General features: G+C 39.0%; 1 protein-coding gene and 1 long non-coding RNA gene across 24 annotated transcripts in view; one reads left to right on the forward strand and one right to left on the reverse strand.

The window, feature by feature from the left end:
- The window catches only part of PKNOX1 (PBX/knotted 1 homeobox 1), a 71,834-nt gene extending 48,000 nt beyond the window's left edge, over positions 1–23,834 (forward strand). For 8 of the 23 annotated variants that reach the window (XM_065578000.1, XM_005310973.5, XM_065578037.1 and 5 more), the window contains 9 exons: positions 9,179–9,349; positions 11,906–12,005; positions 13,283–13,380; positions 16,812–16,850; positions 16,994–17,122; positions 18,107–18,183; positions 19,589–19,761; positions 20,082–20,168; positions 20,978–23,834. In XM_065578000.1, the coding sequence (XP_065434072.1) occupies positions 9,179–9,349; positions 11,906–12,005; positions 13,283–13,380; positions 16,812–16,850; positions 16,994–17,122; positions 18,107–18,183; positions 19,589–19,761; positions 20,082–20,168; positions 20,978–21,189 (1,086 nt within the window). In that variant the 3' untranslated portion in view covers positions 21,190–23,834. The remainder of the gene's footprint in view (positions 1–9,178; positions 9,350–11,905; positions 12,006–13,282; positions 13,381–16,811; positions 16,851–16,993; positions 17,123–18,106; positions 18,184–19,588; positions 19,762–20,081; positions 20,169–20,977) is intronic. The other 15 variants (XM_065578053.1, XM_065578092.1, XM_065578057.1 and 12 more) reach the window with 5 other exon arrangements.
- On the reverse strand, positions 1,055–25,015 carry LOC135977395 (uncharacterized). The gene is made up of 3 exons (XR_010594866.1): positions 24,940–25,015; positions 8,235–8,349; positions 1,055–1,167 (listed from the first exon to the last, which is right to left on the reverse strand). It is a non-coding gene; the product is annotated as an uncharacterized LOC135977395 (long non-coding RNA).

Raw genomic sequence — 25,015 nt, forward strand, 5'->3', positions numbered from 1 at the left:
TTTAATGGTTTTAAATAGTCATAAAGATTTCTTTCTGAGAAAGATTGCAGCCATTATTTCAGATTCAGTCATCTTTGAAGTATGAGTCACATGGTACATGATCTTGTGAGTTTGTCATTTGATAACATGACAGAACTGTAAGCAGAATTCCCTAAACAGATCATTGGTTTTAGAGTCATTTTTAAGTTCATGATCCTAGTATATTGACTGGCAGGAATTCTTATAGTATTAGAATTGAGGGACAGCTCTTCTCTTTCCTCACTTCTACCAGTTTATTAGCCTGTAGTACCTCTGTCAGTTCTTTCAGGACTGACAGCAAAGGAGTGCCTGACTGCTGCTGCTCTTAAATCAGCCACAGCTTTTGGCTGGCATCTTAGCATTTCCTGTGGGGTATTTTTTTTTTCAGACTTCTATTAATCTGCCTTAGATTCTGTCATCAAAATAAGTAAAAATGAAAGTCATTTTATTCTGCATGAAATAGATCAGATGATACTGCCTCAAGGTATTTTTAACTTTTTGATTATTAACAAAGACACTGTTTTCCTTTGTCCTCCCTCCTGGTTTCTTTTGAGAGGAATAATCAAAATCTTTAAAGCTCTTTGCCCATAGATCATGTGGACTTGTTTATGTCTACTGCAAATACCTTAGATAGGTTCTCTATGGTATGTCTGTTAGCCATACTCCTCCCCTATTTGGGAGCTTTCCACTACGTTATAATTAAGAAATGACACCTTTGACCAGTGTAACCTCTTCCCCCACCTGTTGGTATTATTGGACATTCTGGATTGTTCACACGTCAATATACAGTCCAGTCAGTCAAGGGCACCAAAGAAATGAGCAGAAGAGTTCGTCCCCAAGAGCCAACCAGACACAGGGTTCTTATGTCAACCCTCCTTGAATTATTGGTGCTCCCACAAGGAGGCTTGCAACTGGTTGCAATGGCAGTCTTTCCTCCCTTATAACTTTTACAAATATATATTTATATATCCAGGTGGAGTGGGATCCTTAATTACAAGGTTGATTTCTCCTCCTCCTTCCCCCTGCCCCCCAGCTTCTCTTCTTCTGTCTTTGGCCCCAGCTCATCCAGGCAAAGAAGACAGGCACCAACAGAGTGGGCCACACAATTGCAAGACTCCCTTCCCTCCAGTCCAGGCCCCGTTGCATTTCCTGTGGACACATAAACATGTTGGGGGTAAATACGAGCTCAATAGTACACTGTCACCTTGGAACAAGAGCTGAATTAGGAAGAGCCATGCATTTCAGTATTGATTTTAAAAAAGCCACATATTTTAGTACCAACAGACGAAGAGCCATGAGCTTGGCCAAGGTGAAAAAGCTTTCTTTTTACTTTTGAGGGGGGGGCGGGGGAGAGAACAGCTTTCAGAATTTAGACTTAATGGACAGCAGGTTTAAAACAAACAAAAGGAAGTATTTCTTCACACGGTGCACAGTCAACCTGTGGAACTCCTTGCCAGAGGATGTTGTGAAGGCCAAGACTATAACGGGGTTTAAAAAATAATTCGATAAATTCATGGAGGATAGGTCCATCAATGGTTATTAGTCAGGATGGGCAGGGACGGTGTCCCTAGCCTCGGTTTGCCAGAAGCTGGGAATGAGCAACAAGGGATGGATCACTTGATGATTACCTGTTTTGTTCATTCTCTCTGGGGCACCTGGCATTGGCTACTGTCGGAAGACAGGATATTGGGCTAGATGGACCTTTGGTCTGACCCAATATGGCCGTTCTTATGACTTACTCAGTGTTGCTTCAAGGACTGTTCTGAGGTCACAGTAGCGCCACAATAATTGGGATACTGTGACCATGGTCCTCAGCAAACCCATATGGCTCAAGGGCAGCACAGAGGCTAATTCACTAATTGCAGGATATTCTGAGCAATCATAAAGGATGGTCTGGGAGTCTCCCATGGATCAGTAACAGAACTCTACAGGTGATTCATCTGTCTCATACACCTAAACTGGCTGAGATGCTCCCCAAAAAAGGGGTTGATCAAGTGTACATGGCCTCTAAAGAGTGGTTTGCCAACATGGCACAGATCTTTTGGGAATGAAACCGTTTGGCTAAAATGGGAGTGGATTGTGAGCTTTATTGGGTTGCAGAATCTTAAAGCACAGTGATTCAGCAGTTTTTAGTAAATTTTAGTCATTTTGATGACTTCCTATTACTTTGATCCTATGGGGACTACTCACTTCTTAAGTGAGCTGATGGATTCCTGCATTAATGCTATGCAAAAGATTTCAGCATGCGAAACTCCAGCAGAATTTACTTGAAATATCTCTAAGGACCACCTTAGTGCACCTGTAGTTGAGAATGACATCTAAATTCAAATAATCAGACAGTGCTGAAATTTAATTGAGAGGATTCAGTTCCTCCATGCTGCACCCAATTGAATCAACTGGCATAGTATCCTAAAGGGTGCCACTCCGAACATTGTCTCATACAAAGACCATTGAAATCAGTGGAAAGACTCCCATTGACTTCAGTGGACTTTGGATCAGGCCCCAGTGAATAACTCTGAAGTAATCTATCCTAGAGAAGATACACATTAGTAATTGTATTCTGTTCATGCTAGATGCAGTGTAATGTAATGGTACAACCATTGTCAGCATTAGGTAATGAGATTTCTTTATTGGGTCAGTACTAAGAATGCCACAGGGGCTTACCAATGAGACTTGTTAGCAGTATGTTTTGCGAGTTCTGTTGTTACAGATATTACCAAGCAGAGTATTTAGAGTAGCTCAGATCACCCAGAGTAGTGAAAAGGCTATCTGGCAACATTTAAAAAGAAGACTTAACAAATTAGCAGTTTAACATTATCAACTTCTTTTTACACCTATTTGAATTGATCCAGAGAATTAAAGATGAGTTAGAATCATCAGTTGGTTGCATTACTCAGAAGTGCACACTATCAGTTTTCAAAGGCAACACTGAGGTGTATGTGCATTCTTTTGTAACATAATCTTTGATGTGTCTGCTGACCCCAAGGTATTGAGGTGGCCTCCTGCGAGTAGTGTGTCTGACTATATTTCCCAATATATCCCTGTGGGGGACATATGGAGGTGGTGTTGCTAATCCAGGCAGTTATTTATCATATGAGAAGTAGCATAGAAACTCAGAGCAGTCCATGTTTCCTTTATCAGATTTATGGTATTATTTAGAGGCAAGGAGAGACTTTCCATAGGAAAAGTGATCTTGAGACAAATAAAAGGGTTATGGTAAAGGTGGACAAAATAATGAATAATATATAGAAGATAAATCTGCGCACTCCTGTTTATTCTTTCTCATAATACAAGAGTAAGGGATTTGCAGTGCAATTTAAAGGCAACACATTTAAGGCTGATTTTAAAAAATAATTTTCACACAACATGTGGAATTCATTGTCATTGAAGCCAAACTTAATAGACATCAAAGGATTAGACTCTCATTGAAGTCAATGGGAGTCTTTCCATTGACTTTAATGGACTTTGGTTTAGATTCAGTACAGTCGCAACAGACACAATGCAATTTTTTAGAAGAACAATAAACCCTCATCTTTTAGTGCATAAGCCAATCTGATAGGATATCTGATGAGATAGCGGAGAGTCAGAAGGAAACTTCTTCTATGGGCAGTTTATTTTATAACTGTCCTGCTACTTCAGAGGAGGTTGAAAGAAACCTTGTATCTGGTACTGGCCACTTTCACTGAAAGGATATTGAAGTAAATGGACAAAGGATCTGTATGGCATAGGCATTCCTTTAGTCCTATTCCCTGTTTTGTAGTATATGCCTGGATTTGCTTAAAACAATATCAATGTACTTTTTACTGTCTGGTACCTATGGACAAATTATTCTGCTTACTGGATTTAACCATTAGTGGATGTTCCAGATTTGTTTCTGCAACTGGAAAGACAATATCAGATGACTATTGACACCCATAATTAGGTGGCATGTAATAGTCAGTCATGCTGGGGGAAAAGAATTCTAATGCTTTGTCCACAGGAAATTAAGACTGCAGATGTACTTATTACATGCAAAAACGTGCACATCCCAATTTTCAGGCTGTGGTCTCTTTCTCTCAAGCGAATTAAAATGAAATATTATTTTTGCTGCAGTTGTCTGGAAGCATTTCTCTATAGTCTGTTCTGTTTTGGACTATTGTGCTAGAATTTTATTTTTATTCTTTTGTTTTTAGTGTGTCTAGCTCTCACTTTATCTTACATTAGTTTTGTCCTTGCTTTAATGTTAATTACAGTATCACCACTAATCTGAGACCGAGGGTCAGAACTGAGGCAAGGTAACTTATTTCAAACAAGTAAAAGTTTTGATACCTAGGTAATACTATGGGTACTGTCCATCTGATCCTATAGATTAGCATTAGTCAAGCCCTCCAGTGAATGCTACCTAACTGTTGTATGCTCATTGTGACTTTGTCCATGAATGTGTTTTGTTCCTGGTCCTCCTTCAAGCCAGTAGAGAATAGTTTGGTGAGGCTAAAAAAAGTTTATATTTAGGCTGTTTACTTGTAGCTACATCAAGTCTTGTTTTGCCACTGGTTGTTTTTGTTTTAAAGTTCTTTGTGCAAAACCCATGTTCTACCATTGCGGCATTACAGGACAATTTTTAATAATACTTCCCCCAAGAACAATATACCCTTAAAAGCAGGTGACCTGCTGGTTAAACACTTTGTTAAATATGCATGTTCATGATCATTTATATGGGATTTGGTGGTATTTAAACACAATTTTAAAGGCAACCGCTGGAAGAGGGCATTGGTCTAGAAGATTGTCTATTGTATACTTTCATAATGGCACGGTGCTTTTTTTTTTATCACTAGGACTCTGTGTGGTCAAAATATTGAAATCTGGTGAATGTGCATTCATATTTTAAATAACACTTTGAGCACATGGATCTGATTTTTCTGCAGCTTTTCTTTTAAAGACTCAGAAGCATTTGCCATCCCTACAGATAAGGTTTTGGACCGAAGGGCTAGGATTGCCTTTCATTGCTGTGAGTTCCGACATACCGCTTTCTAGATTTGCTAAAACTTCATACAAGAAAGAGATCCTCTCCTTGAAGAGTAAGAAAAACTTCAGGCACAATGTAGGCTGCATCCATCATGGAAAACAATGTGCGCACAAATTTGCCTATCTTGATCTCCTTAAGATGCCCTTAAGTAAGGTTACTTCAGCCCCTTAGCTTAGTTTCTGCAATATGTAGCAAAGTGGGTGACTGTTAAATGATCCTTTTTGATCACTGGCTTCAGTGCTCTGGCCAAATCAAAGTACATGGTGAATATGTCCAAAATAGTGCACAAAAGAAATCCAAACTTTATAGAATAAGGAGGATCTTTTTTGAGATCCAGAATAGCAAGTCAGTATTGTGGATGATGTACTTTACAACAGCCAGCCAAGGAGTATTGTGCCTAAATAGTAATTAAGTAATTAAGGAAATCATCTGCAAACACTTGGAAGGTGGTAAGGTGATAGGGAACAGCCAGCATGGATTTGTAAAGAACAAATCGTGTCAAACCAATCTGATAGCTTTCTTCGATAGGATAACGAGTCTTGTGGATAAGGGAGGAGCTGTGGATGTGGTATACGTAGACTTTAGTAAGGCATTTGATACGGTCTCGCATGATATTCTTATCAATAAGCTAGGCAAATACAATTTAGATGGGGCTACTGTAAGGTGGGTGCATAACTGGCTGGATAACCGTACTCAGAGAGTTGTTATTAATGGTTCCCAATCCTGCTGGAAAGGCATAACAAGTGGGGTTCCGCAGGGGTCTGTTTTGGGAACGGCTCTGTTCAATATCTTCATCAACGACTTAGATATTGGCATAGAAAGTACGCTTATTAAGTTTGCGGATGATACCAAACTGGGAGGGATTGCAACTGCTTTGGAGGACAGGGTCATAATTCAAAATGATCTGGACAAATTGGAGAAATGGGCTGAGGTAAACAGGATGAAGTTTAACAAAGACAAATGCAAAGTGCTCCACTTAGGAAGAAAAAATCAGTTTCACACATACAGAATGGGAAGAGACTGTCTAGGAAGGAGTACGGCAGAAAGGGATCTAGGGGTTATAGTGGACCACAAGCTAAATATGAGTCAACAGTGTGATGCTATTGCAAAAAAAGCAAACATGATTCTGGGATGTATTAACAGGTGTGTTGTGAGCAAGACACGAGAAGTCATTCTTCCGCTCTACTCTGCTCTGGTTAGGCCTCAGCTGGAGTATTGTGTCCAGTTCTGGGCACCGCATTTCAAGAAAGATGTGGAGAAATTGGAAAGGGTCCAGAGAAGAGCAACAAGAATGATTAAAGGTCTTGAGAACATGACCTATAAAGGAAGGCTGAAGGAATTGGGTTTGTTTAGTTTGGAAAAGAGAAGACTGAGAGGGGACATGATAGCAGTTTTCAGGTATCTAAAAGGGTGTCATAAGGAGGAGGGAGAAAACTTGTTCACCTTAGCCTCTAAGGATAGAACAAGAAGCAATGGGCTTAAACTGCAGCAAGGGAGGTCTAGGTTGGACATTAGGAAAAAGTTCCTAACTGTCAGGGTGGTTAAACACTGGAATAAATTGCCTAGGGAGGTTGTGGAATCTCCATCTCTGGAGATATTTAAGAGTAGGTTAGATAAATGTCTATCAGGGATGGTCTAGACGGTATTTGGTCCTGCCATGCGGGCAGGGGACTGGACTCGATGACCTCTCGAGGTCCCTTCCAGTCCTAGAATCTATGAATCTCTCTTATCAGAAAGCTTCTCATGTTTTCTGCAAATTACACAGAATATTTAATCTTTCTGACATGAACTACATCTATAGTAGCTTTTAATTAATTCTGGAAATTGCATTTAACTCTAAGTATTTCATTTTTCTTATGTGTCATGTGCTTTATTCTTTCTTGGCCCAGGACCTCCAATATTGCGCTCTGCTGATGATGGTTTTTTACCCCAAAACCCAGCAGTGTGGTTCAATGTCTTCCAGACACTTTTCAGATTTGTTTAAAATTAGGTGCGTAGATAGTCTTTACACAAATGTTTCTTAAGCATGTAGTGTGTAAATCAAGGATTGCTGTGAAAAATCAGACTACCTGTCCTTAGTAGCAGTAAATTTGCAGTTTGAAGGCTGCAACAAAGTATTAGAGAGAGATCATCTCCATTCTAAATAAAATCAAATTGTGTTTAGCAGCAGCAAGTAATGAAATTTTTAGTTAGTTTGAGTAAACGATAAACTCTGTGGAGACGGGGCAGACTTTGTTAGGTACATATAGTGCTTAGCAAAATGGTGTCAATCTCTGATTGAGGCCTCTAGTGCTGCTACAATATAAATAATAATACGCAGCCTACTTTGGCTTGGCTGAAATGATAAACCGTGGCTTCCCTTTTTGGCAAAGATACCTGACTGTCTTTGAACTACCTGACTGCAGCAGACCTCTGATCAGAGCACTTAAATCCAACACATTATCCTCAGATATGCTCAGTAGTGTGCCTTTTCTCTTATATCAGCCCCTTTCCCCAAAGCATTGCATAGCTGGCTGACAGCAGCGAGGCCCATCCCTCTGCCCAGCATCTCCTCCCCTCCACTCTCACTGGTAGCTCAGTGTTGCTGCTCCTCTCTGTCCCTGCTCTTGAGGCAACTTAGTTCTTTCTGCTCCCCTTTCCCATCCACTCTGTCCTCTGACGATGGTCTATGTTGCTGTGTCTGATGTCATTCTGGCTCTCCTAATGTCCTTGTTTGGTGAACAGGAAGTCTGATGCTTTTACTTGCCCAGATAACAATTCAACTTGTCTAAGGCTACATCTACACTACAGGGGGAGTCGATTTAAGAAACGCAAATTCAGCTACGTGAATAGCGTAGCTGAATTCGACGTATCGCAGCCGACTTACCCCGCTGTGAGGACAGCGGCAAAATCGACCTCTGCGGCTTCCTGTCGACGGCGCTTACTCCACCAGTGGAGGTGGGAGTAAGAGCGTCGATTTGGGGATCGATTGTCGCGTCCCAACGGGACGCGATAAATCGATCCCCGAGAGGTCAATTTCTACCCGCCGATTCAGGCGGGTAGTGTAGACTTAGGCTTCTGGGAGATAGGGTTTTTCCCCTGCCCTGCCACAGGATTTTTTTGTATTTTGTACATTGTAAATAATAAAGTTCTGTAGGCCAGATAAAATTACACATGCATTCCCATTGTCTTCAAATTATCCCCTGAGTGTCACCAGTGCCAACCCTCTTACCTTCAGTGAGTTTGTACTGGGATAACAGATTGGAGCTTCGTGAGCAATCCGGTTGATGCACAAGGTGAAATAGGGTGAGCTGAGGATTCTTTCTTAGACATGTTAGTTCTGCAAACTGGCATAAAAAGCAGCAAAACAATGCGGTTTTGTTACTAAAGTCAGCAGATATGGCTGAATACACCTAGGAACAGATCTGTTGAGTAAGATGTCAGTTTTATGTAGTCTTGCTTTGGAATAAAACTGCATTTTAAAGGATATGATTACAAATATGTTTATATCCGAAGGATGGCATGAATGCTTGCTTGCTTGCATGCTTGTTTATTTATTTATTTGCTGACGGGCTCTATTCTTGTCTAAGAACTGAAGGTTCCTCTCCCACTTTTTCACTTTCACAGCTCTGTTCTTGAGGCCTTATGTTGCTGCCAATGTCCTTTTAGGTAATAGGGCAGCATTAATTGGACATTTGAGTTGCTGAGTAATGGGTAGCACTCCTCCTCAGCGAGGCTAGCACTTATGGTTTCTCCTGAACCAGGGAGTGAGGGAACGGGACTGAAGAATTGAACCCCTTCTTCTGGGTATAGCTCAGAGTACTATTGTTCACCACACCTGCCCGAACCATTTTTTTAAAATTGTACAGTAATATAGACTGTGGCCAAGACAAGAAAAATCCTATGCTGTATTTGTGTTTGTTCTGTCTTGTTTGACAGTTTACCTAAGCAGTGGAGCAACACAGGATTTTGTTCTAAACACATGCCTTTCACACTCCAGTAAAATACAGCCTGGGAAAGCGTATTGTGAGCAGCCTTCTGCATCAGTAATTCTGTGTTCTGGTAATTGAAATAGTATATTCTTACATGGTTTTTAAAGTTTGCCCTATATTATTCATGCAAGTAATAGTGTTTTCTTGCCTTGTTTCTAAGTCTTTTTTCCATCTTTCTCTCTAGATGGTAAAGGCAATCCAGGTTCTACGTATTCATCTGCTTGAGCTAGAAAAGGTTAATGAACTCTGCAAGGATTTCTGTAGTCGTTACATTGCCTGTCTGAAAACTAAAATGAACAGTGAAACTCTACTAAGTGGAGAACCTGGAAGTCCTTATTCACCTGTACCATCGCAGGTACATTTCAAGTTAGTTTAAATTAGCTTTTGCTTAGAAATACCGCAAAATTTATAAATACCTTTTTGCTGCACTTTGTAAGAATTCCACTTATGCACTGCTTACCTTGTTCTTTGTAATTGTGTTTTTATTAAGGTTAGCAACCCTCTTTTGAGGAGCTGAACAGTGGACAAGTTTATTGAAAAGTGTCAACACTTAGAGACATGCCATAATTACTGTTTGCCTGCATTCCTTTTACTTCTTACCTCAGTCCAGCAACTTCAAAATAAAAAACAAGCAAACAAAAAAAAACTTGGGATTTGCTAGAGTTGCTGCCTTGATGAGAACAGATGTTAGGAAAGAGAATGGGCACAAGGAAAAAGTTGTCATAATATGCATTGCATCTCTTTGGCAATGTCTCCTTAGCTTTGACCCAGCTGTCAGGTTTATCTGCCTCACTGAAGTTGAAAGGACGGTTTGGCTCAGTGTGTGTGTGTATATAAACTGAACGTATAAATTGATCCAAACATTTTAGAGTGAACAAAGGTTACATGTTGGTTTTTAGTCATAATATTTTAGAGATGTGTCACGTGTCTGTTCTATCTACCTTGTAATATTAACAGCTGCACATAGTCTTATACACGTGCACTGTATTTGCTAGATTGTTGAAATATCTGATTACAATACCTAATCTATTGTATAAAATAATCTGAGAGGTAATGATTGCTTTATTACTCTTTTTGGTACTCCTACTATTCTTTCCTTGTAGAGTGACCAGGTGTCTGGTTTTCAACCGGAACACCCGGTCGAAAACGAACCCTGGCAGCTCCAGTCAGCACCACTGACCGGGCTGTTAAAAGTCCAGTTGGCGGTGTTGCGGGGCTAAGGCAGGCTAGTCCCTACCCATCCTGGCACTGCGCTGCGCCCCAGAAGCGGCCAGCAGGGTCCGGCTCCTAGGCAGGAGGGCCACAGGGCTCCGTGCGTTTCCCCCGCCCCAAGCACTGGCTCTGCACTCCCATTGGCCTGTTCCCAGCCAATGGGAGCTGGAGGGGTGATGCCTGTGGGTGAGAGCAGTGCGTGGAGGCTCCTGGCCCCCCCACCTAGTAGGTGCCGGACCTGCTGGCCGCTTCTGGGGCGCAGCATGGTGCCAGGGCGGGCAGGCAGGCAGGCAAGAAGCCTGCCTTAGCCTCGCTGAGCCGCTGACCAGGAGTCGCCCGAGGTAAGCCCGAGCCCGAACGCCCTGCCCCAGCCCTGAGTGTCCCCCCCCCCCCCCCCCCCAAACATGGAGCCCCCACCTGCATCCCAAACCCCTCATCCCCGGCCCCAACCCAGAGCCTGTACCCCCTCCTGCACCCAGCCCCCTGCCTCAATCTGGAGCCCCCTCCTACACCCCAAACTGCTCATCCCTAGCCCCACCTCAGAGCCCGCATCCCCCGTCCAGAGCCCTCACCTCCCCTGAGCCCTTCATCCCTGCCCCCACCCCAGAGCCCTCACACCCTCCTGCACCCCAACCCCCTGCCTCAACCTGCAGCCCCATCCCACATTCCGAATCCCTCGGTTCCAGCCTGGAGCCCCCTCCTGCACCCCAAACCCCTCGTCCCCAGAGCCCGCACTCCCAGCCGGAGCCCTCACCCCCTCCTGTATCCCAACCCCCTGCCCCAGCCCAGTGAAAGTTAGGGTGGAGGAGAGCAAGCCACCAAGGGAGGGGGAATGTAGTGGGCGGGGATATGGTGTTTGGTTTTGTGCGATTAGAAAGTTGGCAACCCTATTTCCCTGAGTGTGGACAATGTCGTCATACTACCTAGTAGTGCTTTAGTCTAGGGTGCCAATCCTGTAATGACTTACGTGCATGTTTAACTTTATGTACTATGAATATTCCTAATGGTTTAAATTTCAGTTTTAAAACTCACTTTTTGCTTTTGGTACTTTGAAGCATGCCGAGGAAAGTTTGAAATTAGATAGAGATTACTTAAAAACAATTTTTGGTGGCATGGCTACTAGCTGTCAATCCTGCTGACACACATTTGTTTAATTTTTACACGTGTACTTCCTTTGAAGTCAGTGGGACTGTTCACAGGCAAAGTTAAGAATATGTACAAATATTTGCAGGATCAGGGTGTATGAACATAATTTAAATTACACAACTGTATTACACAGTTTAATTAAATTAAAATAATATTAAGGTATCATGTACATATTGCATTTTTAAGTCAGAAAGCTACAGAAGGAATTAAGTTATTTATTAAACCTCCAAATTCACTTGTAATTTTACCTCCTGAGACCAATTGTATCTACTCTTTATCTTCTGTGTCTTTAAAAATTGTTGTTTCACTTCTGGTTTAGTTCTGTATCCAAAATCTTTTTTATCCCCAAATATATTTGGGTATTTCATGTCTGCTTTATGAAATTATTATTTAATGACTAATGTTTTCAAGCTGATCAGTTTGCAGTAATGGTCTTTGAGTGATGGAGTCTTTCTCTTGGAGATGATCCTCTTTTTAAAGCCCCAGATTTGTTGCAACTAGAAATTACATGAGCATACTTAATTTAAAAAAACTAATTATTTTATTTTTCTAGCAAATTCAAAGTGCCATTGCAGGCACACTGAGTCCCCAAGGGATTATGGTGCCTGCATCAGCATTGCAGCAGGGAAATGTAACTATGGCAACAGTAGCAGGTATGACACAGAAAAGAAAAACTGGCATATTGCTTTTTATTTTGCTTTCTTTCACAGTTGTTAAGAAATGTACAAAGATAGGAATATTTTATTATTAATAACTCCTATAATAGTAACTTTCCAAATGTCATACAACCGAGTGTCCCAGTAGTTCTTTTGAATACTGGTTTCATATGTTGTGTGTAAATTAAGTATAGTATATACCAGGGTTCTCAATCTTTTTCTTTGAGCCCCCCAACATGCTATAAAAACTCCATGGCCCGCCTGTGCCAGAACTACTGGTTTTCTGCATATGAACGCCAGGGCTGGCGTTAGAGGGGTAGCGAGCAGGGCACTTGCCTGGGGCCCCATGCCACAGGGGGCCCCGAGAAGTTAAGTTGCTCCAGCTTTGGCTTCAGCCCTGGATGGCAGGACCCCAGGCTTCAGCCGCATGCGGTGGGGCTTTGACTTTGTGCCCCAGGCCCCAGCGAATCTAATGCTGGCCCTGCTTGGGGACCCCCTGAAGCCTGCTCATGGCCCTCCAGGGGGCCCCAGACCCCTGGTTGAGAACCACTGGTATATACTTATGTATATACAACCAAAAAAAGGACATTGCACAGAAATATATCTAAAGGATTTTGTGGGAAGTGGGGGTGAAGGGTGTGATATATTTCTATGCAATGTCCTTTTATAAATGGAAAAATTATTTGATCTATTGTTGAAAAGAACATATGTTTTCTACTGTTTTTCAAAATATTATTAGGCAAAAAATATGTATTATTGAAATGCTGTGCTTTAAAGTCTTTCATCGCATTATGTAGGGTAACAGGAACTGCAAGTCAGTGAAATCCTGACAACATCAAACTGCACCATTGTGTTGGGCTGGCAGTCAAGATGAAATACACTTGAAATGTCTTGTCACTAAGGTCACTATGAGCATCTGATCTGGCATATCTAAAATGGACGGAAATTGAGTCAAACTTGTTATGGTTTTCTATGAATGAAACTTTAATATCCAAGAGTGCATCTTAATGTGTTAGAGAAGTTGTAATAAAATATAGTTAATATCAGTTATCTAAAAAATGCATTTCTGTTTGTCAGCAATAATGTTACTAAATAATTAAATAGAATGTTATTTGTCCCTCTTTAAATTAGACATGGTACAAGAATGATGTTTGTCAGTAAAATAACTCCCATCAAGATATTCACTTAATAGTGATCTTAGTGTTGAAATGCATGTTTTTCAAAAATTCACTTTCATCTACTTTATAATCATAATTTTGTGTTTGTTTTTAAAGGGGGTACAGTGTATCAGCCAGTCACTGTGGTCACTCCACAAGGTCAAGTAGTGACACAAGCACTGTCACCTGGGACAATTAGGATCCAGAATTCACAGGTTTGTTTCATGGTCTTCATGGAATAGTTTCTTGGAGTAAAAAACCTATTTTTTTAAAGTAATGGTAATGTATTCAGTATGATAAAGTGACAGACTGAGCATTACACAAATAAACATTAATTAATATAGAATTAATTACTTTAATCCAGAAAAAAATTTTAAGCATTGCTGCAAAGATCCCCACATTTGTAATATGGCATAGGATCTCAAAGATTTGCAAAAATCTCCCTTGACAGGACAGAGCATCATGACATCAACTATCAATTCCTTTCTTCTTGGTGATAGCAGAGAAGTATTTGTATAGAAGAAAAATAGTTTACTGAGTAAACATTAAGCATTTTTAAACTCTTTCTAACTGAACTAGTATTATAGCAGGATGGATGTACACAAGTATGTTATGATGCCATACTGCTGGTGTCAGAAGTGTCACTTTGCAAGAAGGCTGCCAGCACCAGTAATTTAAAACTTTATTTTTATATATTTCAGAGTTTACACTTGTTAAGAAGTGTTTCTCACTACACAAACTTTCAGAGTACTGTGTTGAACTAAATGGATGACAGCCAAATAGTGTGCATTACATCACACTCAAGAAAGAGAAAGATCAGCCTTCTTTTGCTGAGAAGCCCTTTACAGTTTAGAATAGGACAGTCCAATCAAATCTGCATTATAGGAAAGGAAAATATATGATAGCAGATTGACAGTCTCAAATCAGAACATCAAGATAGTGGTCCATGTATCAGAAAGTGGTAAATCAGATTATCCAGGAATTAAGAAGATCCTAGAGTGGATTAATTTTGTTAAACATTTGAACAGGAAGATTCATCTGCACAATATAAAGTCCATTAATAATTACTGATTTTCTTTCATGAAAGAGTATTTTTAAAATCACTTATTCTTTGTAACAGCACGTACCTGGCCAAATACTGCCCTAAGAGACATATACCTTTGAGTTAATAGGAATTGCATCCATGCCCCTGACTTGTAAAATTCTCACATAAACTGGATTGTTGGGAGGGAAAACTATTGCTTCTTTGAATGGGAAAAGTGTGGCATCCAGTGAGAAAAAATAACCTCAACTTATGCACAAATATGTCCGTTTCCTTTGACTTCTGTTGGAACTCCAAAGTCCATCTGTGGGTTGACATTGACCCTGTCTTCCACTGTAACCCTTGGGCATGAAATAGATCTTCCTAAATTCCTATTTCCAGTGTTCCATAACTTTCTGAGGGAGTGGGGAAGAAATTATCTTGTGGGAGTTGAAAAATGCAATGGTGAGCCTCTGCAGAGAAGCCGATTGCTGTGAATTTAAAAAAATTGGCTGTGTGTGTTGTCAATTCTGAATGTGTTTGGGAGCTAGGAGAAATTTTGTTTTCATATGATAATTTACACTTAGCTCAAGAACAGCCTTTTAAAAATAGAGTCACACTCAGAATATACACAATGCTTGGCGATGAACCAGTGTTCTGTCTTGTTTGAGGAAACTTGGTTTAGAAATAATGAAGTTGTAACACAGCTGTTGGAAATGATATATCATATGTGAGCGCTATGCTATTTCCTACTAGGTTTGGATAAACACTGAAGAGCATCTCTCCAAATGTTCATAGATGCAGATTTTTTCAATGTGGGAACATCTAGATACATCAATTGAGAGTGAAAAAAGGAGACAAAAGAGGGAAAGATTGATAACTTATGAAGGTTTCATACATCTATGTTAAAAATCATTAAGGTCTAGCTTTTACTTGCTATTATGGATCCTACAATAGCCTGAACTCTTCCCCATGTAGGCATTACATTAGGGTATTCCATTAAATGATCCTACAGTATAGAAACAATACAGTACAACTTTTTTTTTCCAGATGTCTTGGGGGTTGTGGGGAGACCTGGCCAGCAGGCTTTGAAATCTGTTTCATGTTCTCTATCCCAAGTGCAGACTTTTCAAATCCTGCTGACTTCGGTTTCAGAGGATTCCAGCTGACTGAGAGGACTGTCTCGTTTCAAGTCTGTATGCTGTGCTCCTTTTAATCATGCAGTGGCCTGCCAGGTTTGGGGGACCAAGAACATTTACGGGTGAAGCCAGTCAGCCCTTTCTAAAACAGCTGGTGCTACTTGGTTATGCTCTGTAGCTGAGGGAACATGGAGAATATAATACAGCCTCAGGGGCTATAACCCAGAGTTGGTAAAACAAAACACTAAATATGTGCCTCTGAAGCTGTAGAAAAGGTACAGCATAAATATAAATCAAGTGCATGCAGCATTGGTTACTGACTGAGTAGAGTTAAAATTTGTGTGGAAACTCTAATTCAGAATCTCCTGATCTTTGTGCATTTAAACTTTAAAACTTAATTTTGCTTTACTGTAGTTTTTAAAAATGTATGTGCACATATAGATAGAGATATATGAGGAAAACCTTATTAATTGGTATTTTAAGCATGTACATTTAAGTAATAGATTCTCCCTGTACAGTGGCTTTGCATACAGTTATATACTTGTTAAAGGAGCTGCTGAATTTCCACTACAATCAGTTAAACTTCGTCATTTATTTTACTCTGTTCTCATGCTCTTTTGAACTTATTGTTGCAATAATCTAAATTCATCAGGCCAAACTCAACTTGAACGTGTATGCATGCAGTTCTCAAGAAACTGCATACATACTTCAAGGACAGAGTTTAGCTGATTTTTCTCTTAAAAGTGGAGCTGGTGATAGCTGTTTATTTTACAAAGTTAGTTGTCATACATATATTCTTTGTATCTGTTTTTATATATATATATATATATATATGGCTTTCTTTTCTTGTGTGCACCTCTCACCAGTTCAGCTTTGTAGTTTCCAGAGGCTGGAGGCGGGGGGGGGGGGACGTTAAGTAGTGAGAGCTGCTTTTTATACCTGTCATTATTGTCTTCTTAGATGATGATGTGTATTGAGGCACATGCACAGACCTATTGTGCTTTGAGAGTTTTGCTGTATTTTTTTAGGCTGGGGAAGTAAGGGCCGTAGAGTTAAATTCACCTCAGTGCAGAAGACCCGCACAAGGTGTCTTACACTACTTAAGCTCCATGTTAAACCCGTAGGGCCTGATTCTTCACAGCCTTGCATCTTGTGTAGTCACACCTGCGTAAAGTGAGTGTGAAACACTACAAAATAAGCATAGCATGTTACATTCTCTGTGCACCACGCATAAATGGCTACACAAATTGCAAGTCAGTAGAGAATCAGATTCTCAATATGGTGTTTACAGGATAAGGATGATCTTATGCCGGGCCCCCTGCACTGGAATGAATTTTACTGTAAGTGAAAATAAATTGGCACTTGGTAGCTATGATGAGGTGAATACAGTCTCCTGGCAACTACAGCAATTCTTGAAAGAGGTTCTAGAAAATGCTAAAACATCAGAAACCTGATAATATGTAACCCAGAGTATGGATCTCTTTAGGATAATACTGCAAGAGAACTTCCACCACTACCGCTGCAGGTAAATAAAGTACCCTTTTTTTGACACAGATTATAGATCTAATTTATTTCATTGCTTTCACATGATAAAAACAATTTTTGTGCAATATCTTTATTCATTAAAGTAACTTTATAACTTTCTACATTTTTCTTAAATTTGTGCAGCTTCAGTTACAGTTAAACCAAGATCTAAGTATCTTGCATCAAGATGATGGCTCGTCAAAAAATAAGAGAGGGGTTCTTCCAAAGCACGCTACTAATGTGATGAGATCTTGGCTCTTTCAGCACATAGGGGTAAGAATTAAACATCAGCAGTCATAAGTATTCAGAGAAGACTTTCTGAGGAAGATAAAACTTTTTGGCCTTACTTTGTATGCATTAAGGGCCCAATTTAGCTTCCACTGAAGTCTGTTAGAGTTTTTTCCATTGACTCTAATCTGAGCTGGATAAGGCCCTAATTTTGCATATATTTAACATTTGAACTGCAAGATCTTATTAAATTTCCTAGAAGTTGTTGTTGTTTATTTCAGTGGTGCCCAGGATTTAGTGCCAGCTACTCCTCCAATGCATGGCTCACTTTTCATGTATAAATTATATGTGGAGGGGAATTGAATTTTCACCAAACCTTCCAACAACTGCTTTGTGCCATTGGCTCCATGTTATTCTACAGTGTCTTCCCTGTGCACGCATACTTGCGCTGGAAGGGGAAGATAGGTCTCTATTAGTAATAAATACTCCATTAATTTATAGTGCTCTATCTTCTGTTTTAGCTAACTGATGTTACAACTGATGAATTATGCATGAAAATCACACATGCATTTCTTATGTTACATACAGTTTCCTTGTCCTGTTTAATTCGGGTGGAGGGGGGTTGTTATTTAACCACATAAGGCTCATCAGCACTCTCATGTGACATAGCCGTCAGACAGTGTAACTAATCAAATCTTACCACATGCTGTACTGATGAAGGATCACACTGTCTAACAAGGACTCTGGCAGCTGTGAGAAGCATTTTTTTTTTCTGAATTTGACATTGGCAATTAAATGTTGGCATATACACTTTATAAAGATAAAATCAGTTTTTGTTTAGTAAAGTTTTACTTGTTAAGTGTCTGTATCAGTAAAAATTTGTTTTAAAAATTATTTGTTCATGAAACAGGTGTTTTTTTTTATTCTGGCAATTTTTAATCAATAGTAATGAAGAAAGTTTCATTTTCTTTTAAAGAAAGAAAAAAGCAAAACGTTTACATACATATTTTTTTTTTTTTTTGTCCTTAGCATCCATATCCAACAGAAGATGAGAAAAAGCAAATTGCAGCCCAGACAAATCTGACACTACTGCAGGTTAACAATTGGTAAGATCCAAAACTTTGGCTTAATGTCCATAATTGGAGTGTGGGTATGGAGGTACACTCTGTGTATGTGAGTGTCTTCCACATGTGTACAATACATAGAAATAAAATTAAGAGTCTAACTTAAACTAAAAAATCATGAACATCTAGAGTTAAAAGAGCAGGAGTACTTGTGGCACCTTAGAGACTAACAAATTTATTAGAGCATAAGCTTTCGTGGACTAAAGCTTATGCTCTAATAAATTTGTTAGTCTCTAAGGTGCCACAAGTACTCCTGTTCTTTTTGCGGATACAGACTAACATGGCTGCTACTCTGAAACCTGTCATCTAGAGTTAAATCTACAGTTCTACACTAAACTTGCCTGGAAACAATGGATGGTCTTCCATATAATAGTAATCTGCAAACTTAAAGCACCTAAAGACCTCAAAACACCCTACAGGCACTAAGAATTTTCACTTCATAATACCCCGAGAGATATGGAAGTAGTAGTATGCTTATTTTGCTGATAAAGGAATTGAGGCTAGAGAGCTTTAATGACCCGTCCGACAGACCAGAAGTCTTTGTCATATCTGGCATAGAGCTCTGGTCTCCTCATTCAAAGTCCTGTGCTTTGTCATAAGACAATCCTTCCTTACCTAACTACAGTGAAATTAATTACTGATGGCTTTTCAGGCTTTTGAGTTTATGTTCAGGAGCAGAAAAAGAGGGAAGGATAGTTCCTGTGCAGCAATTGGAGGGGCCTGAAATAAACAGGAGGAGAGCAGGGAGTTACAGGGAATTGGGAAGAAGGTGGAGAATCTGTTTGGTAGAGACTGTTGACAAGAGAGTGGATTGACTGGCGCAAGAGCCAGGCATGGGAAATTTAGTGGGACCATCAAAGGATGTCAGGCAGGAGCTAGGGACAAACCAGAGATAAACAGGAAAGAGCCAGGGAACCTGAGCAAATGACCCAAGTAGGAGGCATGTCTGGGGGGACCCTAATTAGAGGAACATCCATTATCTGGGCCATGCTGCAATGATTCACAGCTTATATTGGGTGGGTGGACCTTGGAATGCACCTGGCTAGAAGAAGAACTGTACCAGTTGGCAGTAGAGGAGGGAGGAAGAAGGGCCTGACAGCCAGGGAGAAGTAGAGAGCTGCTTCCTTAGTTAGATTTGCAATATCAAAGGACTTCAGTGCTCAAGGAGCAGGTGTTGTGGTTCAATGGTTCTCGTGCATCCCTAACATGGAGTGTGAAACCAAGGTGCTAAGAAATAGCATTTTTCATTTTTAATATTAATTTCTATTTAATTTTTATTTTTTGCATAAAACATTGGTTGAGACAGTCTCTGTGTGTGCGTGCATGCGCATGCATTCACAATTTTTTGGTCATAAGCTGTGGGGTTTTTTTTGTTGGTCATGTTTAGGTTTATCAATGCTAGAAGACGAATTCTTCAGCCAATGCTGGATTCTAGCTGTTCCGAAACTCCAAAAACAAAGAAAAAAACAGCTCAAAACAGACCAGTTCAGAGGTTCTGGCCTGATTCCATTGCATCAGGAGTTGCTCAGCAGCAATCTAATGAACTTACAATGTCAGATGGTAAGGAAAATTGGCTGGAACACGTATAGTAAAATGAATTCCTTATTTAAATGTCTTTATTACATAGAAATAAAGTGGTTTTTGTTATATTTTGGGGCATTTCCTGATGTAGCTAAACCACTGTGTTGGTAGTCTGGAAAAAATTGACAGAGTTTAGGAAAAAATGTTTCAAGAATGTTGTTTAGGTTTCTCAAAGTCAAACACTAGGAAGTTAGGAAATGTCAGAATTAAAGTTGTCCATGCAACCTTAATTCTTCGCTCTGGTGCATGTGTATTATGATATAGTTTTTAGTTACATGAACATGTATTATTTTTCCCAGAGTGGAAGAGCCAGACTTGTTACATGGGGCCTCCTGACTCTCCACGCTGTTCTCATTCGTGCAGACCACCCTGCCTTACTGCCCAAGGTACTACAGCTCCCATTGAATTCTCTTATAGTGTTGTGTGCTCAGTGCTGCAAACCAGGCCCCAAGAGTCTCACATTGGGCACTGAGAAATGAGGACTATATCATTAGTAACTACCTGTTGAACTTTTGGCTTAAATGACTTGGCTAGCATCATGTAGGAACTTTGTGGCAGAGGCAGGAATAGACCCAGTTATCCCTCCTGGGTGGCATCCAACTGCCTTAACCACAGGACCAGCCTTTCCCTTCCTGCAGACCCCTGCCTCAGGTCCCTACTCACCTTGCAGCGTCTGCATCAAGGGCCTGATCTGACTCCCACTGAAGTCAATAGGAAAGCTGCCAGTAACTGTTGACAGGGTGGGTGAGGTAATATCTTTTATTGGACTCACTAATATCCTGGGAGCAACACGGCTACAACAACACTGCAATTAATTGTTGACATCAATGGGAGCTAAATAAGGCAGCAGTCTCATCCATTTAAGTAACCCTGATTCATTCCCTGAGCACCTTCCAGCCTGTGCACTGAATGAGGTAGGGGTACAGTGGGAAATATTAGTTTGTGATCATGTAATTAAAGACTGTATCATGCATGCACACAGAGGGACCAAATAGAGTCTTGCAATCTCAATTCTGACATTTCCTAACTTTTGAGTGCTTGACTTTGCAACCTAAATAACATAGTTAGTTGTTATATGTAATTTCCAAGGTATCCTATTAAAAAAAACAAATTCTCTTGTGTAATGTTAAATCTAAATTCTGATTTGATCATTGTTTTCAGTTTACTAATTGTATACATGTTTTCACTTCTCCAGGAGCTGTTGTAACAATTACAGCTCCCGTCAACATGAATGTAGACAGTCTCCAGTCTCTGTCATCTGATGGTGCTACTTTGGCTGTTCAGCAAGTTATGATGGCAGGACAAAGTGAGGATGAATCTGTGGATAGTGGTGAAGACGATGGAGCAGACCTCTCAACAACAAACATCAGTGGGCTTGTTTTGGATAACAGTGATTCTCTGCAATAGGAAGCAAGAGAATGTGACAAAATATTTAGGAAAATGAATGGACTGACTGACTGTTTTTATAGTTTGCACAGCAAACATTTTACACAAGTTTTATTTCTAATATGTTTTATATGTAGATATAGAAGGGTGCACTTTTTTGTATTTCATAGTAAGCTTAAAGAGTGTCTTTGCAGGTGCAGCAACTTTTTTCAAATGTGTTTTTGAATTTTGAAGAGAGGTTGAGTTTGTTTGTTTTTTTAATTACAAAAAATTGCATCTAGTAATGTAATGAACCACATAAATACCCCTTTTGTTCTCTCATTAGATTGAAAGTGCTACAATTTCTAAAGAATTATGCAGTTTCAATTAGACCTGTTGTTAAAGACAGCTCTTGGTTGACTAACGATGTAAATTCAAAGCATGTGGCACTTGATCATTAAGTTAGACACATTTGAAAGATGCTTCTGCACCTTAAAAACTGCCAGTCTGAGGTGGGCAACAACACACACCCACAAAGAAAATGGAGATGTGTGATTCAGTAGCGAATGTATGACAGTTTAAATAAGTTTAATTTCTCTCATAGTCAGTGAGCTTGTTTATCATTTGCTATAAAAACTCCTATTTTTACCTTGGCGGGGATTATTGGATAAAAAAAATATTTTTATAAATTGAGTAGGAATTGGAATGACAACTGTATTGAGCATGAGAAAAAAATTTCCAGAAGGGGAAAATAAATGTTTAGTATTCCTATTTGGAAGGTTCTGAAAATTTGACCAAATTTAATAAACATGCCTAATGCGAGTGTTCCATGGTTCTCTGCTATCCCATAGTGGTATAGTATATTTGATAATAGCATAAGAAGGGCCCACAGTTTGATGGGATTTTGATATTGTCAAACTTTGATTTATATATGTGTAAACTAATGCTCAAATTACATTTAACTCTGTATCTAAACTTGTATCTGAAGATATTTGCTAAATAGGTATTCAGGTAAGTAAGTACAATTATCCACAAAATTTCTAGTAATCAACAGAGAAACTTAATAGTTCATGTTTTTTCAGTCTGATTTTTAAAAATGAAAAACTGACTGGCTAGTTTTTCCACCTCAGTTATATTATTGAATTTGAAATTTGTTTCCACATACAAAAAATATAATTTATGGATTATATAAATAATCTTTTCAAATACAAACATCACTACCAGAATTTACAACAGGCTTGTAAAAAATCCTTGTGTGTCTTTTAACAAACTCAGAACTAGTGATGAAAATAGATTTATCTGTGATAATGGTTAATTTCAGTTTATCCGCAGATCTTGAGTTGTGTATTGTTATTTCTGAACACCTGTTATTGACCCTTCATGCTGAAAAAGTTGGTCTTTCCCCATTGTTAAGTGCAAAGAACAGTAGACTCAAGAAATCTTGTAGCAGGACAGTGTGAAAAGGAGGGTGCTACCTTCAAATCTTAAGCACTGATTGAGCAAAGCACTTAGTTATGTGCTTAACTATAAGCACCTACTTAAAGCCATTCCTCTTCCACAAAATATCCAAGCATGTGCTTAGATCCCGTTAACTTCACTGGGGTTGAACCATATACTTGAAATTAAACACATGCTTAGGTGCTTTGTTGAATTGGGGCTTTAAAGTCTGCCTTACTGAGCAATTTATAGGCAGCATGAACAGAGACCTTGACAGGAGATGCTAAAAAATTGTTACATGTACATAGAAGGCAAATTTATTTTTCAGAGGTTACCATTAAAAAAATCCTTGTTTTACTGGCATTGGGCTACATTCACCACTAGCATAAGCAGCTGACTTCGCCACTATAGCACCTAATTATGCCTGTGATGAATTGGGCCTGTTGACTCAACTGCAGTAATGAGGTATTATTATGGTTAGAATTATTAAAGTAAAGTTTTTAAAGTATTTGTTTTAATCTATCTTCTCTGTTTTTGCCTCTAATACCCTTTCCATATGTACTGAGCAATTTAAAGAAAATACTAAGAGTGTATAATGAAAGATTTAATTATGAAAACTGGTATAATGTAATTGATTTAAGGCATACTGACAAGTCCAATTTGACCCCAAAATTAAAAGGCACAGTCAACTTTAAAAATCAAACTCCTGTATGAAAACATTTGCCTACTATTGTTACAAGCAACACCCAAGATGAATATAACTGACTGAGATTGGAAGCAAAAATACTTTTCTCTATCTTTTCAATTTGTTTACTGTTTGCTTCTGCCAGCACTTTTTCAGTGTTTCCATGGTAGAGCCATTTTTTCCTATTGTACTGTGTATGTTTTTCATACAACAGAAGGTGAGAGGAAAAATATTTTTAGGGCTAGATTCAGCCAGCTTTGTTCATGTTTAGTAGCAGTTGAAGCCACAGAGCTGCAAATACTTACATACGTGAGTAGAATAATGTATTGCTCAATACGAGCAAAGCTGGCGGAATTGAGTCCTCAAAAAATAGGAAAATGTGTTTTTTTTTTTTTTTTTTTTAAATACATATATATTGGCAGGGGGACTTAGGTGGGTGTAGTACCTGAAACTTTTAACTCAGTTGAAAATAAGTAGATTTCAAGTTGACAATGTCCCTTTTGATTTTATGAAAGCAAGCTTGTACAAATCATTACACCAATTAAAAGTGTTTCCTTGGATTTTTTCCTTCGTTCTAGTGGAAATATATATATTTTTATTCAATAGAATAAGTAAGCGTTCTTGCTGGTGTTTGCAGCGTTTATCCAGTGCATAAGTACCTGGAATGTGAAATTGACTGGAAAGTTACTAATGACAAAAGAAAATGGAGTAATCCATTTTTAATGTTAGTCTCAAGAAAACTGCAAAAAGTAAACAGTATAGTGAAAAGTAAACTATATTTGTAAAATTACTTCAGTTTTAATAATCAAAGGTACTATTTAACAAACTATGGGGCCCAATTTTTTTCAAGGACTGACATCTAATAACTAAAACTGCAACATTTAAAAAAAAATCATGGAAATTGTGCAAAATTAAAACAGATGCACTTGATTGTAATTAAGTGAATTTAAGTTACTAATGATTCAATTTTTGGTACCAAACCTGCTTGGGAGCAATTAATGAATAATTATTCAGTCTATGCAAGATGAAATTACCTCTCCAGCCATAACTGTGTGATTTATAGGTACGCTATTGTAGTATTTTTGGTCTTCTTTTATTTTTGATAATCATTCAGACAAAACATTCACTAAAAATTCAGCTGGGTTTAAAGTTGACTAGGCAAAATATAATTTGGAAAGCATGTTGGAAATATAAGTAACCTTCATTCCCTCATGAAAATCTAAGATGTTAACACTAGTGAAACATTTCTATTTCTAAACAATTTCCCCCTCTGCCATAGTAAATAGAATGCATTCAGATAGTAATCATCTCCCCCGAAAAGTAAAGCTAGCCAAGAAAAATCAATGAGAATGCAAGTTTAGGTTTTACTTTGTTCATTTAAATACTACAGTTAAACACTTATTACTTCTGAATTGTTAAATGTATTGCTGAAGAGTACTCCTGGAAACATTTAGGACTTGACTGAACTTTGTTGTTGTTTCATTGTAGATTGAATAGCTAGGTTGGCTTTGCCAAACCCAAATCTGATTTTTCTAGGCTTACTAAACTCTTTCAAATATTTTATTTTTCACATTATAAAATAATTTTACTTAATCATTCAACATGGAGTAGAATGAAAGATGGCGCAAGTATGCTGTGAAAAGATCATGCTAACCATGTCATTTGGTTACCTGTGCAACGTGGTAATATAAGGTTTGTTCTGCTCTGTAGTTCTGTAGGATCTACTGAATAATCACTCTTTTTTTT

Source organism: Chrysemys picta, chromosome 1, assembly GCF_011386835.1.
Source record: "Chrysemys picta bellii isolate R12L10 chromosome 1, ASM1138683v2, whole genome shotgun sequence".
NCBI lineage: Eukaryota > Metazoa > Chordata > Testudines > Emydidae > Chrysemys > Chrysemys picta.